Raw genomic sequence first — 21,063 nt, forward strand, 5'->3', positions numbered from 1 at the left:
TTCCGTGATCAGCCACACTCAACAGGCCAAGGTGATTCTACCTCTAAGACAGTCCGTACTGCCAGAAAAGGTATGCTCTTAACTTGGGTTAAAATAGCAGTGAAGACAGCAAATTAGCTTGTAACTCAGGTTAGCAGACTGAGTTAAAGCCCATGGAGTTACACTCAAGCTGCTAAACCGAATTAAAAGCAGAGTTGAAGCGTCTTCACTGCTATTTTAACCCGAGTTACAAACATACTTTTTTTTGGTAGTGTAGATACACTCTCAGAAGCATCCCACCTAAAAATCAGCAGCATCCATCTTTCTTCCTTTCATGGTTCATCTGATTTACTATTGTGGGACAGTAGGATGGGAAATCTGAAGGACTTGTGCCTCTAGTAAAATCACACACATATTTACACACACACACACCTCAAACTGAATTCATTTTTTCAGAATATTTTCACTAACTAATTGCTATCTGTACATAAAAAGAACAGGAGTACTTGTGGCACCTTAGAGACTAACAAGTTTATTTGAGCATAAGCTTTCGTGGGCTACAGCCCACTTCATCGGATGCATCTGTACATAGTGAGGCACTGAAACAAACCAGGACTTTCATTCTATGACACTACTAATGGCGTTTCACTAGATGGCAAAGATGATCTTGAAGCCAACACACAGAGCTGAGAGTCAGGAAATCTGGATTTTATTCCCAGCACTGCCACAGACTTGCTGCAATAACCTGGGCAAGTCACAGCACCTTTATACCTTGCTTTCCTGAAAAGAAGGTACGCAAACCCCTTGTGATCTGAACTGTGATATCTGAGCACTTGTTTTCAATACTTCCCTCCACCACAGAGGTCCTATAGCCACATTCATTAATACGGTATTTGTAAAGAACTTTGAGGTCCTCAGATGGAAGGCACCAGGAGACCTCAGGTCACTATGAAGCAGAACATGATTTAGATAAGACCAGTACGGTATTACAATTAGAATGAAGTTCATTTTACATTCATCTGATAAGATCACCAGGATAAGGTGCATAGCACTATATAATAAAAGTGATTTGACTTTCGAGATTCTCTCTAATTAGCACTTCTCTGGATCTTCACATGAATTGATTCCGACACCTGCTTCACATGGAGATAGTATTCTTATTTTGGAGATGGGGAAATGGATGCAACCTGATTTGGAGAGGCTCTCTGCACCTAGACCTAAAAGGCCATAACGATTTGCCCATGGTTAGAAAGGAAGTCTATGACAGAGCCAAGAATAGGATTCAGGAGTTTCTGGCTCCCAGTCTTGTGCTCGGACCCTGTTTCCAAATAAATTAAGCCATTAACATGTCACACAGCACAAGAATTTCTGGCTCAGTGGCACAGATACCTGCCTTTTTATTCGTTTTAATCAGCTGGATAACTTCATAGTAAACCTTTCTCCACAGCAGTTCCTCTGCTTTTCTCCCATAATCCACTGGATGCAAGAACATCAGCTTCACACACAACTCTCGCAACCTGAGACACAGAGCAGAAAGTTTACCATTCCATTAGCTGCAGTAGCCACTTACATAACCACAACCATGTGAGTTAGGGACAAAGGAAAGCCTGAATGTCATTAAAGGGGCAGCATGGCCACCTAGTGGCCATGCATTCTGGTCACTCACACTCCAGATTGACAGCAACATGCCCAGCCCCAAGGGAGAGCAGTGGGCAGTCACTCCCTCTGCTCATCGCCAGTCTGGCTGACAGCATGGGACGGGGTTGTCAGTCTTTTGAGGGAGCTGTACAGGTCTGTCTCATCTTACACTGGGGTTACGTTCCGCAGTCAGCACGTAAAGCGAAAATCGCGTATAGTCAAAATTACATCGAGTGTAATGGCGGGCAGAACCACCCGCACTATAGAAACAGTATTTAAACTGTTATTTCTCTTTTGTTTTTCTTGCTTTTGCCGACCACATAAAGCTGAAATTGTGCATGTTAAATGCACCTAAGATGTGACAGACCTGTATGTATCCATCCCTCTTCATCTGTAAGCAGGGAGCCATTCTTCTGCACAAGTAATAAGACTGCTTGTGGCCTGCCAATTCATGGGGCAGCCCACCCCCACCATACACACACCACCTCAAGACCAGAGAGGCAAGAATTTCCCAAGCTCACCCCTCCAGCCACCCCCTAAGCCCTGCATGTCATTGCAGACTCTCCAGCCTTGCAAGTCTTTTGAGAGTGGAAGAGGGACATAAATATATTTTTAAGCAGTGATGTGTTCAGAACCGCACAAGAAGCTTACAGGCTAAAATTAGATAATAATTATGCAAATGAGGGAGTGAATGAACACATATAATTAGGCTAGCACTCTTACCAGCAATTTATCAGCATCCAACCTGCAAGACACTTTTACAGAGAAGTAAACACTAAAGCGAGCCACATAATAAATTTCCACAGCAGGGAAACTAAAAATGCTGTCAGAGTAGCATTTATATAGAATGAAACCTGCACTAAGCACCAACCCCAATAAGCAATCACTTTTAATTATCCCTCTATCGCTTCCAGTACATTTTTTTCCAACCATGAGATAAACAATCCTCTCTACTAGGCAAGAAGTTTATTTTATTTATCTTTTGCTGGAAAATTAAAAGGGGCTTCACTTTATATGTATGAAATTCCTTCAATACACAGGTATTGTAATTATAGAATTATAAAACCAGATCATCATTCACCGCAGAGGAAAAGACATCTCTGTTTTGTCAGGGCCCCAGTCATGAACCAGGGCAACGCTGCGTTAGGCGCTGTACAAAGAGAACACACAAAGAGGTAGTGTGTACTTTGCTTGACAGGTGCACTACAAATTCAGTTCCCTGTGAAACTGCTGAAACAAAGCCGTGTGTAACTTAGCACATTAGATTTCTCCTACCAAAAATTAAAATATGGCATCTGCCCAACTTACTTGTTCCTCAAGCTGATGTTCTCTGGCTTGAACACTTCTTGATAAGCTGCCTTGTTGCCGAGAATGAGATCCAGTCTATGAACTGCCTCCACCACCGCTCTGCCAGACAATACAGAAAGAAGAGCTTCAGGATAACAATTCATGTGAGGGCCTTCTATGAGATCCAGGATCTACCCTTGATAGCTTCGGGCAGGGAAGACGCCTGGTCTATTTAATATTATCATTAATGAACTGTACCACCCCACATCACACCAACTGATCTGCTATTTTTGAACAGTTCTATTATCCTTAACAGCTTATGGAAAAAAGAAAGGTCTTATGTAACCAATAAGGTATATGCTAAAATTCATCTGCTTAGCTACTGAGTACCACTGCCTGATGTGTCAAATATAAAGTATTTTTGCACCGGCAGACTTAAATGAGACAGACTTCTATTGATACACTATTGTGAACTTTTAACCTCTGCTGTTAACAAAAAAATTATTACCAAAACAAATTGGCTTTCAGTGATTACAGGAAGGGGTTAAGGATCAACAGTCCTGTATTTCCTGTTCTTTTGTTGACTTGTTGTGTGACTTTGGACAAGTCACTTCTTCACCTTCATTGTGCTTCACTTTCCCCATCATTGTTGTAGTGATTCATTAATTAATAAGTGCAAAGAACTCTGAGATCCTTGGAGGAAATTTGCTCCATAAGAGCCAAGTATTATTATGCTTCTGGCAGAACAGTTTAAAACACCTGAATTAAAAACAAAATGTTTTCTCCAAAGCCAGATGCAACATTGAGCAGGCAACATCAAGTGTACCATCAATGCAAAAACTGCATTCACGAGTCACTGCTTGAAACTCCTGGGTCTCCTGGAGAAGAATGCAAACGTATGTAAAATACAAAAGTATGTGATGATCCAAAGATATGAACTAAGCTGACTGGCCAAACCGATTCCATCCAACTGCACCATAATCAAAACCGAGACTCTGGTAAGTATCAACAGCAAACATTAGTAGAGGCAGAAAGCACATTGATTTATACCTAAAAAGGGAGTTTAAGAAAGCAAAATTTAGCAATGACCAAGTCAAATCCACTCTATTACTTAGAGTCTTCTTTTTAACTTCTGCCTCTGTCAACCCTATAACTTGGCAGCCACTGGACCAGCTATGGTAAACAGCCTACCCACCTCTCTGCATTTCACTCATTTCTCACATCCTCTCTTTAAAATACAGCTCCCAACTCCCCTTTCCTCCATCCTGCCAACAAGCTGCAGGCTATCAACCATACAGGAACTCTTTTCCACCCAGAAACCTCTTTACTTGTCATTGCTCATCCACTCCGAAGATACTTTAACATTTCCATTGCTGAATTGAGAGATTTTTCTTCGAACAAGAAGTTGAAGATAGACAAACTGTACTGTAAATGAGGGATAAGACAGACCAAATATGGGCTACACAAAGCAGAACATTAGCCACTTCTGCTGCCGCCACCCTCCCCCACAAAAAATCCCCATCGCTAGCATAAAGCAAATCACCCCACTGAAACTTCCCTGACCTTTCTTCAGAAATATGCACAGATGGACACCAGACAGTTTGTGTAGAGGACTTGCACATAGGCATCTGCAAGCAAGAACATGCAAAGATAGATTCTAATGGGTAGGCTGAAACTAATAACTGTTTCCTTGAAAACTACAGAAGTCAGTACAAGGCAACAGACAGTTTCACATGCTGCTCCTTCCGAGCAAATCAAGTCTCCTTTACAAATGCACAGGCTGAAAAGTAATCTCACAAAAAACTTTTCCGAATGCCAGAACGACAAAAATATCCATCTCACATGACACCCCAAAAGACGAATTTGTCCAAGAGATTAAGGATCTTTAACTTAAATTTCTCTATGCCGTTTTCAGCTCAGGGAAGGGGGGGTGGGGGACAGCAGAGACTGACATGATTCTGTCCCTATACAGAATCATTGTTTGTAAAGTAATGGATTGGGAGATGAAAGCATAGCTAATGTACAAAAAAATAGTTCCATTAATGTAACAATTTCTTCTTAATATTCTATTTTGTCTTGCATTTCTTCATGGTTGAGAATCACACACAAAAAAGTATGTTATGAATACTCCACCACCTTCCACCCAAGGACCTCAAAGCACTTTACAAACTCCAATCCAACCTCATAATAGCCCTATGAGGTAAATAGGCAACATACTCATTTGCAAGTGGGGAAAGAGAGGCACAGAAGCTAAGCAATTCACCAAACATCAAGCAAGTCAGTGGCAGAGTCAGAAATAGAAGCCAGGAGTTTTAGTTCTAGGTCCCCTGGTTTGACCACAGGTGGTAAGCTAGACGGATAAAACTTAGTAACTATGAAGATATCGTGTAATTGTCATCTTACAATTTTTGTCCTACTATTTACACCTCGCTACAGACTTTACTACCAGAGCACTACAGGAGGATCAAAGATTAATTTGATCAAAACAGAGCTTACTTCTATGTTACATACACTAGCCTTTCCAGAAGAACTCAGAACTGCTGATTCATTTTCCCCTACCCATAGTGAAGGGGGAAGCCTTTGAAAGACTCCTTTCCTTCCAAGAATGGGTCAAAATATGTACTCTTTACTTCTGTCAAAGCTATTGTTTAAAAAGCCACATCTTTTCATGGCGAACCAGTAAAAAACAAAAAAATTGTATGCCTCCAGTCCAGCCTCGTTCAGTCACAACGACGCTTCTCAAAAGGGAAAATTATGTCACTCAGACTACAAGGGTCAGAAACTGAGTAGCAGTGAACACCTGTTTACAAGCAGCTGAACAGACCCTGAAAATGGGATGTTAACTTGTGATGCAGTGTGATGCACGCATGTGTCTTCTTTTAAAAGAAGTGTAAATTAACTGTATTGGATGACCAAATACTGACCCGTTTGTCTTGCCATTTATTAAACTCAAACTGCTTTATGGATCTCTCACATGGACACACAACTCTGATTATTTCATTGCTGACAGGTCAATGGAGCTCATAGGCCAGGACAGAATTGTATTCTTGTATATGTATCTGAAAGGGGATCACAAAGTCTTGTGTAAGGATCTACTTAACTAAGCAACATCAACACACATGGACGCTGCATGTACACATGAAGTTAGGTTAAACAGACTGAGGGGGCAATTTCCCAGAGCACCTGGCAGCATTGCCCTTACTGAGAGTCAAGAAAACCAAACAGATTGTTATTTGGATATCAACAGTATTGTTGGGTAAAAACGGGATCAAATGGTTAAGTAATGAATCTTGCTCACATGCACCAGGGTTGAACCGACTTGCCAAATTTGAAGTCAGGAAAGGTTTTCCTCCAGAGAGTACTTAGTTGGGAACTTCTGGGTATTTTTGCCTTCCTCTAGAGCATAGGGCTGGGAATCATCCATTAGGGTGTATCCCACATGATCAACTTCCTGAAATTGCAGTGGACAGGCACTAGTGGACACTGGTCCTTCCAGTTGTTTTCTATGTTTCTATGGACAAACTAACATTGTATCTGCAACCTAAAAGCCAAAAAAGACAAAAGGAGCAAGATTTGTTTTCTACAAGATATACACAACACACTGATCAGAACATAACTCAGTCTGCTCATGTCCTAATCTGACTGACACCGGGGGATGAGTTACGTTTTGGAGTTAACAAAGTGATGTCATGCCTCAGTACATATTTTAACACCTGCTGGGTTTGATCCCTGCTTTCAGCCAGCAGATCAGAACCACACAGGAAGCAGATCAGATGCCAGTCTGTAAAAAGAACCAAACAGGGCATCTTATGCCAAGCAACATGGAAACAATCCAATGATGAGTCCTCTTTGTCTAGAGGGGAAACTGATCTAACATTTTCTTTCCTTGCCATTAACATTTTGGAATTGGGCAGGACGGCAGAATGGGTTACTCACATCTTATTTATTTAAAACATTACTGATTGGGGTAGCCTTGTGGGAATGAGATATGTCCATGGGGGGAACTGCAGTCATTGCCTTATTCCAGTTTGTATCAGTACAAAATAATATAATGCAGTACAATCTTTGTAGACTACACAAGGTTAATGCAGAACTGAATGGCTAGTGGTTACGAGATGCAATTCTGACTTGGGATCCAGGTGAAACAAGTTTGGTGGTCTCAAACCACACGTTGTAAACTAACACATAATTTAACCCAATGGACAGATTTTTAGGAGATGCCCAGGACTGGACTAGCTCAGGAATTATACATCCTGGAGGAGCCAAATGGAAAGGCTTGCCCACCTCTGCCTACAACATATTCCTCAATCTCACACAGGAGTCTCTGCACTGAAGGAAGGATGGTTGTTGTTGAAGAACTAGCCTAGGACTTGTGACTGAGCTGGGAATTGAACTCAAGTCTCAAATTTGTTATGTGACACTAGGCCATGACACTCAGACAACAATTACAGCCACATAGGTGAGCCCATTCATACATAGTTTAAAGTCTGTACTGGAATGTACAAGAAGAGATGAATCAAAAGATACACAGCAACACTGGGATCAAAAGTTTCTAGAGACTCGCATCATAGCTCATGTCCTCAGCTAGCACATGGAATATGATGAGTACAGTACATCTTCCTGGAAAGCAAGTTACCTGTACATTTTAAACAATCCTACGTTTGAACAGAGGAGCAAGGTGTGACACTAGGCTGTTTAGTGTGCAAGCCATTTTAGTAGACTTACTAGTAATGTGGTAAGAGATTCCCTGGCCAGTGCAGACATCATAAATTTTTTAACAAAACCATGCTACAGGCTTCTGGCTAACATAATTTGGCCTCTCTTGTAATAAGCAGACCTTTTTAAAGGCCAAGCACATAGTCATCTCAGCTATAAAAATACAACAAGCACTTAGATGTCTATTGAAATTCTACCCTGGAAGTTTAAATATAAAACTTACTTCCTATTGCCTTGAACACCAGAATGGTATGTTAGTATGGAACGGAGTATTTTACAGTCTTTCCGCTAATACCAAGAACCTAATACATTTTGACTCTTTAGGCATCTCCTGTATGACAGAGCATCCTACAACATGGGCAACTAAAACCACTGCTTTCGTTACACTGTGTGTAATGAAAAACATGTAATTTAACTTGAATGTAAAAGACACGCAATTGTATAAAGATCATCACAGCCACCGATAGGGAAGTGCTTTTAATAACCGACCATTCAAAACTTTGGACTTTTACACAAGGATCTCAACATGCTTTACAAAGGTAGGCGTGATTATCTCAATTTTATAGGAGAAGGAAGAAAAATTACTCAGATGGGGAAACTGAAGCCGAGAGGGGCAGTGACTTGGCCATGGGTATGCAGAAAGTAGAACCCAGGAGTCCTGATTCTCGTGCCTGGTCTACACTTAAAATTTAGGTCGATGTAGCTATGGTCCTCAGGTACATGAAAAATCCACACACCTGAGCGTATGTCTACACTGGCACTTCGTCAGCAAAACTTTTGTCGTTCAGGGATGTTTAAAAAACACACACTCCGAACAACAAAAGTTTTACCAACGAAAAGCACCAGAGTGAACAGCGCTTTGTCAGCAGGAGCGCTCTCCTGCCGACAAATCCACTGCCGCTATGGGGAGTGGAAGCTTTTTGTCGACAGGAGCGCTCTCTCCTGACGACAAACAGCAGCTAGACTGCGTAACTTTTAGCGGTACGGCTGTAGCGGCACAGCTGTACCACTAAAAACTGTAGTGTAGCCATAGCATGAGTCACATAGCTATGCCAACCTAGCCCCCAGCGTAGACGCAGCTAGGTTAACAGAAGAATACTTCCTACCGTCGCTTGCGGAGGTGGTGTTCCTACAGAGATGGAAAAACACCTTCTGTCAGCATAGGCTGCATCTACACTATGGGGTTATGCCAGCAGAGCTAGAGCACTGTAGCTATGGCAATATAGTCCCCATAGTGTAGACATACCCCCATTCCCTAGATATAACGTTCACTGACACCTGAAGCTTATGGCAGTCCTTCGCTCCAGGTTATAAGAAGAATGTCACCCCTACTGTACTACCTTGACTTGTATTGCAGTAGCACCCAGAGACCTCAACTCAGATTGAGGTGCTGTACAAACACGTACAGAGACAACGTCCCTTAAGAGTGACCAACAAGGTCTATGAATGCCCAGCACCCTCCAAGCCTGCCAGCCCCTCTGGATCCTCAGAACCGGAAGACTAACAATGCAACTGCTTTGGAGAAGGAGGTGGTGGGGATTAACAGAGGCATAGTGCCCAGCTCTCCAACACACCCCTCCCCGTCCTATATAAGCAATGGCACAACTGGGGCAGGGGTGAGAAGAGGACAGCCCCTCTGCCTCCCCATGCACAGGTCTCTCTGACCCAATACCTCCCCCCACCTCCTAGCCTGTGTCCAGCTGCCCCCCGCAGCCCCTCCTCTCCCTATCTCTCCCCCTCCCCACCAACTTCCCTCCATCCCCAGTTCTCCCCCCCATATTACACCCTCCCCATTCTCCATACTCTGCCACCCTCTTCCCACATCCCCCTCTCCCCCATCAGTTCCCCTCCATCCCCAGTTCTCCCCCAGCCCCTCCTCTCCCCATATTTCGCCCTCCCCATCCCCATGCCCTCTCTTCCCACATCCGTCTCCCCATCAGCTCCTTCCATCCCCTCTCCCCATCAGCCCCCTTCCATCCCCAGTTCTCCCCAGCCCCTCTCCCCATATTTCACCCTCCCCATCCCCAGTCCCGGCCCCTCTCCCACATCCGTCTCCCCATCAGCTCCTCTTCCCATATTTCACCCTCCCCATCCCCATGCCCTGCCGCCCTCTTCCCACATCCCCTCTCCCCATCAGCTCCTCCATCCCCAGTTCTCCCCAGCCCCTCCTCTCCCATATTTCACCCTCCCCATCCCCAGTCCCGGCCCCTCTCCCCACATCCGTCTCCCCCATCAGCTCCTCTCCCCATATTTCGCCCTCCCCATCCCCATGCCCTGCCCCTCTCCCCCATCAGCTCCCCTCCACCCCCTCTCCCCAGCCCTCCTCTCCCCATATTTCGCCCTCCCCACATCCCCAGTTCTCCCCCCACGGCCCCGGCCCCGCCTCACCGGTACAGCCGCTTGGTGTGCAGCACCTTGGCCTCGGGCTCGCCGCTCTCGCCGGGGGGCCCGCTGCCCTGGCTCATGGCGCCCGGCAGGGGGAGGCCCGGCGCGGCCGGCTCCCTACCTCCTCAGCAGCGCCCGCTCCCTTCCGCCTCCTCCGCCCCGCAGCGCGGCCGCCGCAGCCACCGGCCCCGCTCGGCCGCCATCGCTCCGCCGCTGCCCTCTCCCCGCCCCCGCTCGAAGTCACGCGAGACTTCCGCCCACCACTCCGTCGTCTCTCGAGAGCGGGATTGCCCGCCCACGCCTGCGGCGGGCAACATGGCGTCCGCTCCGGCTTCACCTCGCGAGATTTTGCGGGTAACCCCCCCCCGCGAGAGCTGTGGCCCTCCGCTGCCAGGACTTAGTGATGGCAACATGGCCGTCTCCTAGCTTCAACTGACATTCAAATAAACTTTATTGACAACACATGGATTCGCCAGACAAAGTGGGGGGGAGGAAGGGGCGGGGCTCAGCTGCACAGTGGGGATGAGGACATCCCAGGGCTTACCCCCTGCCCTCTGAGACTGCGGGGGTGTCAATGGCAGGTGCAGTCTGAGGGCCTGATTCTCCTGTAACTTAAACCAGTTTAAATCCAGTAACAATAATGGAGTCCCTCCTGGTTTACGCTGGTGAAACTGAAGGCCAAATCTGGCCCTGGGAAGCCAGGACCTAGGAATTGACATAGGTGAAAACCAGTCAAACTAAAAACTCTAGTGGATCAGCAACAGAGAGTCCTGTGGCACCTTTAAGACTAACAGATGTATGGGAGCATAAGCTTTCGTGGGTGAATACCCACTGCGTCAGACGCATGTCCCTGGGGCTCAGGCACTAGATTGGGAGTCAGGAGACCTTGGTTCTGTTGTAATTGGCCCCACATTTATGTTGTCAGATGCTACCGGTGTAGGGCTCTGCTCCGTTCACTGTTGATATCGATCGGCTGCGTGCGTGTGTTCCCTCTGTGTGCTGTCCCAGCTCTGCACAGATAGCTGACACAGCAGACCCCGAGAGAACCCCCAATGACCACAGACTCCAGTAAGGTACGAAGGCACGTTGGCCAGGACTATTGTCAAAGAGAAACACAGTCTCCAGCTCCTCAGCATAGAAGTCCAAGGTGCTGCTGAGGTGCGGCTAGCTAGTACTTATGTGCTCCCTGACAATGGACTCAGCTCAGTCAGTGGCGGGACTTTCCACTGCCCCCTAGGCTGGACAAAGACATCCACTCAGGGATGCATTCTTATACACAGGTACAAACAAGTTACACATCACTCCTGACGTATTGAGGTGCAACCCCTCTACACAGCAAGGTACAATCCCTCTACGTAGTAAGGTGCCGCCTCTCACCTTGTACGCATTCGAACAAAACAACTCTATCCATCATGTTACCCTTTTGGCTCTGTCATTGGGGTGGGTCAGCTTTTTCCTTGTTATCTGTGTGGAGTGTACAAGTATGCGAATGTTCTGATAGCTGGTGTCCAGTACCTTTTAGGTATGTCTCTTTTCACAGCATCAGCCCTTTCCTTGCCAGCTTCTGTGAGCAGGGCCTGCCTCCGGCTCACAGCTTAACTTTGCTTTATGTTAGCAAAGTCTTGACCATTACTTTAGTTCAGGCCTCAGGCCTCATATCGGGCCTCTGATAAGGGTTTATGTTTCAGGGCCTCATCTTACTACAATCTACATTGAGGGTATGCTTTTTAATTAGTTTGCAAAGGGTTAAGAAATGATTAATCGATATTTAATACAGGGTTAGAATCTAAAAGGTTGATAGGTTGCTTATTAATAGAGCCCTACCAAATTAATGGACCATGAAATCTGATCTCCCCCTGTGAAATCTGGTCTTCTGTGTACTTTTACCCTATACTATACAGATTTCACAGGGGAAACCACTGGTTGCAAACTGGGGGTCCCAACCCAAAAGGGGGTCATGGGGGAGTCACAAGGTTATTGTAGGGTAGTCATGGTGTTGCCAACCTTACTTCTGCACTGCCTTCAGAGTTGAATAGGGTGACCAGGTGTCCAGTTTTTGACCGGAACGTAGGGTGACCGGACAGCAAATGTGAAAAATCGGGACAGGGGGTGGGGGGTAATAGGAGCCTATATAAGAAAAAGACCCAAAAATCAGGACTGTCCCTATAAAATCAGGACATCTGGTCACCCTACTGGAACACCAGGTCGAAAAGTGATCCTGGCGGCTCCGGTAAGCACCGCCGACGAGGCCGTTAAAAGTCCGGTCGGTGGTGCTACCCAGCTAAGACAGGCTAGTCCCTACCTGTTCTGACACCACGCTGTGCCCCGGAAGTGGCCAAGAGGTCTGGCTCCTAGGCGAGGGAGGGCCACAGGGCTCCGCACACTGCCCCTTCCCCGAGCCTGGCCAAGGGAAAGCTGGGGGGGCGGTGCCTGTGGGTGAGAGCAGCATGCAGAGCCACCTACGCACCTCTGCCTAGGAGCCGGACCTGTTGCTGGCCGCTTCCGGGGCCTGCCTTGGCCCCCTCAGTTGCTGTGCTGCTGACCAGGAGCCGCCAGAGGTAAGCCTGCACCCCAACCCCCCGCCCCAGCCCAGAGCCCCGCCCAAACCCAGATCCCCTTCTTCACCCCAAACTCCTCATCCCTGGCCCCACCCCAGAGTCTGCACCCCCAGCGCTTAGCACAACAGGGTCTTGATTTCAGTGGCGGTCCCAAGTTCAACGGAAATACATAATATAATTAATCGTTAGGAAATCCACCTCGTATTGTAATCCACGTAACCCTTCTAAAGACAGTAGGCTCAGAGTAGATCAGTGTTTGGATGTGGGACCAGAATTCAAATATATGTTTAGATTATGTTCATAGTTTGAATCAACAGACGCAGCACGTTCTGAGTAAAGTCCAGATCCCCACCCACTGGGCAGTGCCGTGATGCAATGGAGTGAGTGAAGCTGAGTGTCTCTTCCTTAATTCGGAATTATCTTTCTTTTCTGGGGTATTTAATTACAGACATTAATTTCTGTAATTAGATCCTAAACATAATCTGTGTTTTGGGGGGAAGGTGGCTAGTATAATCAGGAGCCACGTTAGCTCTGTTCCCTCGTTTCATTTCACTACATTGCTCAACATGAAAATGAATCTTGGAGTGTTTGCTTGGAGAAGTGGCTGTGGATATGTTTTAACCGCTTCTCTCCGCCTCCGGGATCTGTGAGTTATCCCAATGAACACAACTATCGAAGGCAGCTTGCTGGTTTTCTTACACCATGCAAATTAATCACCCAAACCATGGTCCAATCCAGGGGTTTGTACATACTGCAAACTAAATATTGATCTAAGATTTTGGTGCTGGGGTCAGCACTTATCCTGACATCACTCACATCAGCCTACACACACGGAGTTTATATTTCACCCCAGACAGATCCACACATGCCAGCACTGACACACATAGACATCATAGTCACACATTATGCTTTCAACCCACCATGCTTGTAAACACACAGACACACCCACTCAGACACCACATTCCACACATCCCCCCCCGTACCTATTACATACACAACATATACACGTGCGCCACACTTAAATACACACCATACTTACACACACACACACCACTCAGCGTATGCTGCATACGTGCACCCTGCAAATGCACCAAGTAAATAAGTACGCACGCAATGCACACACCTCAAGGATACATGTGCAAAGTTCAAACAATGCAATTACATACACATGAACAGGAAAACACAACACACCAACCTGAATGCATAACACAACACATCTATGCACCACACATACATGCTTTCACAACACAAGTATATACCAGCATGCTAATAATAGTAATAATAATGCACATATGCAAATCACACAACCATGCATACACAACACATGTATGGACCACACAAACATGCACACAAAGCACACAAACATGCAAACACATGAGCACACCACACACACATACCCAACACACAAACATGCACACACTACACATGCACAACACACGCACACAACCTCTGGGAACAGCCTTTTCTGCCGGCTGATTCAGCACATCGGGTGAGGCAAAGCTGCCTCTGCCCCTTTAATTCCAGCCACACCTTTGCTGGTTAAACAGGTTTGAAGTCCAGGCAAAGGAAAGAAGCCTCAGAAACATTCACAACCAGGAACAGCCATCTGCAAAACTGCTCCGCTTCCCTATGGCCCGGCTGAGCCCAGTCTGCTTTCTGAGTAAGCAGCCCAGCAGGGAAACAGATCTCTGCTTTACTTTATTCATTTTCTCTTGAAGTCTGGTTGAGTGGAGGGGTTGTTCTGCAGATGGGTGCAGGGAGTTTTGCAGGTTGCCTGGGCGTGTGTGTGTGGCGGGGCATGTGGGGGACAGACAGATTCTGGAGACCTGGCTCTGCCACTGGGATGTAGCATGACCTTGGGCAACACATGTCACCGCTCTGTGCCTCGGTTTCCCCATCTGCAAAGTGGGGACAGCGCTACTGCCCTCTTTTGTAAAGTGTTTCGAGATGTCTGGATGAAATGTGCTATGTAAGAGCTTGGGATTATTACTGGGTGTGTGAGATACACGTCAATACGTTATTTGTAACTTCTTTGATCCCCTCTCCCCGTCACCTCTAAGACTTTGGCAACCACTTAACGAGGGCCTCACAAGTGGCTCTTAATCCCCCACCCTATATTGAGCCCCACATGGGCACACTCCTACATCTCTTTAAAATCAACAGGGCCAGATCCTCAGCTGCTTTAGTGGAGAGAAACTGACAAGACACCGGCTGGGAATCTGCCCCCTCCATCACCCCCCGGGTTCCCTCATGGGTGCAGTGAGTCTGCTGGTGGGGAGTGCAAAGTGGGGCTGAATAAATTAACTATCCTGGTTGACAGATCTCAGCCAATCCAGGAGGGATTGCCAATATTCCCCATATTTGCCTCCATGTTTTAAGAGTGATTAACATTGCAGGGGTCTTGGGCATTCATATGTCTCAGTCCTCCCTAGTCTCTGCCTGTGGAACATCATAGTCTAGACTCCTGAGGGCTGTTATACTTCAATCTCATTTCGGTTGTTGGATGGTGTTGGTGGCCTGTGAGATACAGGTCAGACTAGAAGATCTGGTGGTCCCTTCTGGTCTTCCCTTTATGACTCAGTGGTATTGTAACTGTTGGCCTGCCATATGCTGTGCAGGCCTGCAGTTGAGAGGTGCCTCCCAGTTCTTGTCGATCAGTGTTCACGCCGCTCCCTCTGGAAAGTTTTGCAAGGTGTGTGCATCTCAATGACACACTGAGCAGTTTCGCTCACCACCAGTGTAATAAATATCCCTCCAGGTAAGCCGACAGGTCCCTGCAAGGATTGACCAGCCTGATTTTCAAAGGCAAAGAGCCCCGGCGAATGGGATGGGTTCTGCCAGAACTCATCCCTCCTGAAAATCAAGCCCTGCTCTTTTCATTGCCATCTGGGGTCCTGAACCCCAAAAGTTGCATCTCTGTTCCCAACATTCCGGGGTCTTTTGGTTCAGCCAACGAGGGACCAGCCCCAGCACTGTAATGCACGTCCCAACTTCAGAAATGTTTTGGATCCAACATTTAGGTTCAGTCTAGCAGAAGCGAGGCACAAAGTTCTGATCCAAAATCCGTGAAGTGTTTGGATTGGGTGTTTTTGAAAAATCATCCTATTATCGCTCTAGGAGTAGCACAAGTGTTTGTGCACTCATGGCGTTGTTCTGGAATAGCCATTGGGCTGTACATTCACACCCAACCTTAATCTGAATTAATTTTCAAGTGTAGACAAGCTGTCAGTTCTGTTCTAGATCAAGGCATGCCCAGAGTTTATAGGAGTGTTTGGATGTGGGATTTTGCTCAGGGTATATCTATTATTTAACACTTTCCTAGAGCTCCATAGAAACTGATCCTGTGGGTTTTTTTCAGCAGCTGTTTCATCCCCTGGGTTTAATCATCTTAATAACAAATAGAATTGTGTTTAACTGAGCTCAGTGATGCCGGTATAATTCCAGAGCAATTCCACCAACTTCAGCTGGAAGCAGCTTGATCTAGTGGTTAGAACAGACGCCTGGGAGTCAGGACTCTTGGGCTTTCTTTTAGCTTTGGAGGAAACGTAATTTGGTGGTTACAACAGGGGCAGGAGGGTGACTGGGACCCAGGACTCTTGTGTTCTGTTCCCAGCTCTGCCACCAATTTGCTGTGTGACTTTGGATTAATTGCCCCACTTCTCTTGATGTCCACAGCTTATAAAGGAGGGATAGCAATTTTTTGGAAGTGTTGATTAATGGTCGGGCTTGTGAGGGGCGTTGGCCGCTTGGGAAGGGTGATCTGCAGGCCCTTCGTATTGGTATCTCATTGTGTATGTTCTTTGTCCCTCCGTAGGCGGAGAACAGCGATGACAGAGGACAGCAACTAGACTCTCTGCACCCTTAAATAGGTGATAAATTCTATTGCCCTGCACCACCACAAAGCCAGCCTCCCTCAGGGTCTGTCAGCTGGAAGTACCCCGAAGGGCCAAGATGGCAGCTGCTGACCCCGGGGCTCACACAGAAAATGTGGCACTGGTGGAGCTGAGAAAGGAGGCTCTGGAGTCTCCAGTGCAGAAGGTGACCTGCGGCAGTGTCCATGACAAGAAGCCAGGAGACCCTGATGCTACTCTGCCCTGGGACCAGTCCCGGCACTCTTCCATGAGTGAGGTGGGCATGGAGCCCACCACCCCATCCCGCAAGGCATCTGAGACAGAGAAGAGGCCAAGCCCTGAGGGGAGCCGCATGGGCCCTGAGCCGGGGCCTACTGGAGAGGAGGAGGTTTTCCCTGGCTCTTCCCTTCTGCGGGAGGAGGAGGAAGGCAACAGGATGCCTGAGGTGGCCGCGCATGTTTTCATCCCCATCGATCCCCACTGTATTGAGAAGGCCCCTGGGTGCCGAGGCTCGGCAGGGGGCAGCAACTGGAAGAAGAAGCAGCAGCAGCTGGAGGAGGAGGCCATCGTGTGCTGTGAGAAGGAGAACGGCAACCCCGAGAAGCTGGCCTTCCTGACCCACGGCCCCCTGAGCTACCCCACGCACTACGACGAGCCAGCTGGCTATGACGGCGGCCAGACCAAACCACTTTCCAAGAGGCTGCAGTGCCTCCAATGCCAGGACTGCAGCTCTGCCAACCTCAAGGCCGTGGCCTCCATGATCGGGGCCATGATCATCTTCCCCTGCTTTGTGTACGGGGCCTACGTCTTCCTGCCCTTTGACGCCCCCCCGATGCCAACCATGAGCGCCCGGCTGGTCTACACCCTTCGCTGTGGAGTGTTCGGCACCTTCCCCATCATCCTAGGTGAGCAGAGCCAGGCGATTTGGTCCTCTCTCCTCGGGGGAGTGTTCTGGCTCTGAGAGGCAGAACGGCTGGCTCCGGGGATGGGGACTGACTCTTCAGAAGAGCTGACCGCTTGCCATTCCCACTGGAGTTGGCAGGGAGCTGTAGGGCGCTCAGCACCCCTGGAGAGTTGGCTCATGGCCTACCCAGGAGTGACCGACAGCCATTCCCATCCGATGGCTGCTTGGGGGCTGACATGAAACAAGTTGGGTGGGTCTCAGCCCAGTGTCTAGTGGCCACATCTCCCAAACTACCAATGTGACCATCACTAACCAGCCCCCTGGCTGGGAGGCTCAGCTGAGAGGCCAAGAACTGACTGGGCCATGCACTCCTTCTGTGCAGGTCATCAGGCTGAGCGTGAGAGGGAGGAAGGATGATGGGGATGGATCACTTGATGATCACCTGTTCTGTTCATTCCCTCTGAAGAACCTGGCATTGGCCACTGTTGGAAGGCAGGATATTGGGCTAGATGGACCTTTGGTCTGACCCAGTGTGGCCGTTCTTATGTTCTTAAGATCCAGTGGTTAGGTTGCTATCTGGCAATCTAGGTTCAATTCCCTGCCTTGTGTGACTTGGGCAAGTCACTGACTCTTGCTGTGCCTCAGTTTCCCACCTACACAATGGGGATAACAGCACTGCCCTGCCTCACACGGGAGGGTTATGAAAAGAAATACATCAAAGACGGCAGACCGACATTAAGGACAGGTCTACACTTAAAATTTAGGTCTAGCTACATCACCTACGTGTGATTCTTTCACACCCCCGCGCAGCGTAGTTACGCTAACCTAACCACCAGGGTAGATGCTGCTCGGTCGACAGAGGAATTCTTCCATCAACTGAGCTTCTGCCTCTCAGAGAGGTGGATTAACTACCATGATGGAGAAACTCCTTCCATCGGTGTCTACATTATGGAGCTACAGCTCTCTCTCTCCAATCCCACCAGGTCTGATCGTGTACGGGGTCTCCCGCCTCTGCTTCTCCTCGGTGCAGCCCTTCGGGGAGCTGCGCAGGGAGGTGGAGATCCACCGGCGCTACGTTTCCCAGTCCGTCTACCTCTTCATCCTCTACTTCTTCAACATTGCTGTGCTGGCCACCTACCTCCCTCAGGAAGCCCTGAAGCTCATCCCATTGCTCACGGGGCTGTTCGCCATCTCACGGTAAGCTCGCTCCCCTCCCGCATGGCCTAAGACCCCCTCCCCAGGCTATATTTAAATGGACCACGAGCTGAGAGCAATGAGTCTAAGCCCAGAGCAGAGCTAGGATCATGACGGGGAGGTGGGTTCTTTGGTCCTTCCGTTAATTTCGTGCTGGGGGAACATATTGGCATGCCTGGAGTTCGCTCCTTCGTCCAGGGGACAGGAGAGCTTGGGTCCCGTCAATATTTAGCCAGGACTCGGAGATTAATACTGCTCCTCCCCCACTCATTTGGAAAGCACCAGGGGTCTTTAAAGACCACCGGAAGTCCAGCATAATGGTTTTAAGTCTCATCCAAAGATGGCGTGTCCATCAGCACAGCGCCCCCTAGTGCTGGGGGATTGGAGTCCATGCTGACTCCAAGGGGAGTGCGCCCCCTACTGGGTCACTCCCTCTGCTCACTGCAGGATAGCCCCACGCTAGGGAATAGGAGTCAGCACTGTGCCCCCTAGCTTCACGCTGGGGTGCTGGAGTCACCCTAACTCAGAGGGAAGAGTGTCACCGATTCCGTCACCCACCCAACTCCTTAGCACCACACTGCAGCAGTGGGACCAGTACCATGGCTTAGTTTGAGCCAGGGCTTGCTACGGCTGATCCCCAGCCCCTCTGGGCCTGGCAGTTCACAACCCCAGCACCTCTGGGCCTGGCAGTTCAGAGCCCCGGCACCTCTGGGCCTGGCAGTTCACAGCCCTGGCACCTCTGGGCTTGCTGCATCTGTTATGAATGTAAAAAATTTGCTTGAGCCCAGCCCCTAAATCAGGGGTTCTCAAAGTTTTGTGCTGGTGACTCCTTTCACAGAGCAAACCTCTGAGTGCGGCCCCCCTTATACATTCAAAACACTTTAAAATATTTTTAATACCATTATAAATGCTGGAGGCAAAGTGGGGTTTGGGGTGGAGGCTGACAGCTCATGACCCCCCAGGTAATAACCTTGTGACCTCCTGGGGGGTCCCGACCCCCAGTTTGAGAACCCCTGGTCTAAATGCTTAAGTCCCGGCACCTCTTTTGTTACAAATTAAGCACTGATCCCAAGGAGAGTTTCCCTCACTGAGGCACTGGTTTCCCCTAGCGCCACGCTGGCGTCTGTACTGACGCGAAGGGAAGAGCGCCTCTTAGCGAATGTGCCATCATACTCCCTGCCGCACCCTGGCTTTCCCCTGGAGGTCTTCCGTCCTGCCAGCTTTGACTCTGGGCAGCTGCGGGATGGCTGCCCATGAGTGGCACTAAGCCAAGACTCGGAGCATTAAACCAGCAACGTGGTCCCAAATCCTCCGAGGTCCACCAGCCCTGCCCTCGGGCAGAGTGCGCCTCGGGCACCCGAGCCCTGTCTCCTGACACTCCCCCCCGCTGCCTCTTCTCTTCCCCAGGCTGCTGTACTGGCTGGCTTACGCCATGGGTCGCTCTTTCCGCGGCTTCGGCTTCGGCCTGACCTTCCTGCCTCTGCTGACCATGCTCCTGTGGAACCTCTACAGCATGTTCATCCTGGAGCCCGAGAACATGTTCGCCACTGCCGCCAACGGCAAGCAGGACACGCCGTCGGAGAAGCAGAGCCGGGCCGCAGCGCCCAAGCCGAGATACTGGGGGTAAAGGACGGGGCAAGGGGCTCGGATGCTTGGCAGCAGGGAGATGGATTTGATGGCGATGAACAGAGCCCGGATGAGGGGCTCGTCCGGGGCACCCATATTTCAGCGCGTGAGTGCCCTGATGCCCAATGGGCTGGTTTGCAGAAGCGCTGAGTAACCCCCAACTCCAGCTCCACCTGGCGCAGGCTCTGAATCCCAAGCCTTAAGTGCTGAAGTTAGTGGCCAAATACAGACCTGGGCATGGGCCCCCCTGTCCATGCATGAAAAACATGGGCCCAACAGCGCCTCCTACTGGAATCAATCAAGCAATTGAATTCCACCAGCTAACCTAATCAGCTGGCTTCAAAGGGTTAATTCAGTCCTCCCTTTAACTTGATCCAGACTTCAACTAGCTATTTATATTCCAGTCGTCCTTTCTTCTGACCACTCTAAGGCAGGTGCTCTTGGATAATTAGATCATGGAGCAACAGTCCCCACTAAGGAGCCTGCGAATTTCAAGGAGAAGAAAGATCCTTGCTCATAAAAGAGGACTTCACTGATAAGCCTCATTAACTGCACTGATAAAGACAGTGAGATCAGGCTCTTAGCTCAGTCAGAGTCAGGCTAACAGACTAGGGGGATGTCTATATGTGCTGCGCAGGTGAAGACGTTCTATGCGGATGGGAGAGAGCTCTCAGTCGGCATAAAAACCCCACCTCTGTGAGTGGCAGAAACTGTGTCGGCGGGAGAAGCTCTCCCGTGGACATGGTGCTGTCTGCATGGGCGGGGGGCAGTTAGGTCAGTATAGCTGTTGCTCAGGAGTGTGGATTTTTCACACCCTGAGCAAGGTCGTTATACCAACACAGGTTGGTCGTGTAGATCTGGCCCAACTCCGAGTGTCACAGCTAAATTCAAGGTGGAACAGATTATTTAGCATAACATATTTCAA

At 48.6% G+C, this 21,063-nt stretch overlaps 2 protein-coding genes across 3 annotated transcripts in view; one reads left to right on the top strand and one right to left on the bottom strand.

The window, feature by feature from the left end:
* Positions 1 to 10,202, bottom strand: part of SMG5 (SMG5 nonsense mediated mRNA decay factor) — a 44,460-nt gene extending 34,258 nt beyond the window's left edge. The window contains exons 1-4 of one of the 2 annotated variants that reach the window (XM_039512814.1): positions 10,009 to 10,124; positions 6,203 to 6,445; positions 2,926 to 3,024; positions 1,373 to 1,496 (exon numbers count right to left, since the gene is read on the bottom strand). In XM_039512814.1, coding sequence (XP_039368748.1) covers positions 1,373 to 1,471 — 99 coding nt within the window. In that variant the 5' untranslated portion in view covers positions 1,472 to 1,496; positions 2,926 to 3,024; positions 6,203 to 6,445; positions 10,009 to 10,124. Of the gene's footprint in view, positions 1 to 1,372; positions 1,497 to 2,925; positions 3,025 to 6,202; positions 6,446 to 10,008 lie in introns of both variants that reach the window. The other variant, XM_039512813.1, reaches the window with a different exon arrangement.
* Positions 10,203 to 14,142: 3,940 nt separating this feature from the next.
* TMEM79 (transmembrane protein 79) lies at positions 14,143 to 20,816 on the top strand. Its single transcript, XM_039513107.1, has 4 exons — positions 14,143 to 14,223; positions 16,378 to 17,319; positions 18,302 to 18,515; positions 19,920 to 20,816. Exons 2-4 carry the CDS (start codon positions 16,515 to 16,517, stop codon positions 20,137 to 20,139), a joined length of 1,239 nt encoding a protein of 412 aa, XP_039369041.1. The 5' UTR covers positions 14,143 to 14,223; positions 16,378 to 16,514; the 3' UTR covers positions 20,140 to 20,816.
* Positions 20,817 to 21,063: the final 247 nt, after the last annotated feature.

This window comes from Mauremys reevesii, linkage group 24 (genome assembly GCF_016161935.1).
Source record: "Mauremys reevesii isolate NIE-2019 linkage group 24, ASM1616193v1, whole genome shotgun sequence".
Classification (NCBI taxonomy): domain Eukaryota; kingdom Metazoa; phylum Chordata; order Testudines; family Geoemydidae; genus Mauremys; species Mauremys reevesii.

Excerpts from the sequence above, each read along its gene's own strand:
- TMEM79 (XM_039513107.1), top strand. The coding sequence starts at position 16,515 with ATGGCAGCTGCTGACCCCGGGGCTCACACAGAAAATGTGGCACTGGTG. Across the intron at positions 17,320-18,301 it reads CACCTTCCCCATCATCCTAG|GTCTGATCGTGTACGGGGTC; the intron begins GTGAGCAGAGCC and ends CAATCCCACCAG. Across the intron at positions 18,516-19,919 it reads GGGCTGTTCGCCATCTCACG|GCTGCTGTACTGGCTGGCTT; the intron begins GTAAGCTCGCTC and ends TCTCTTCCCCAG.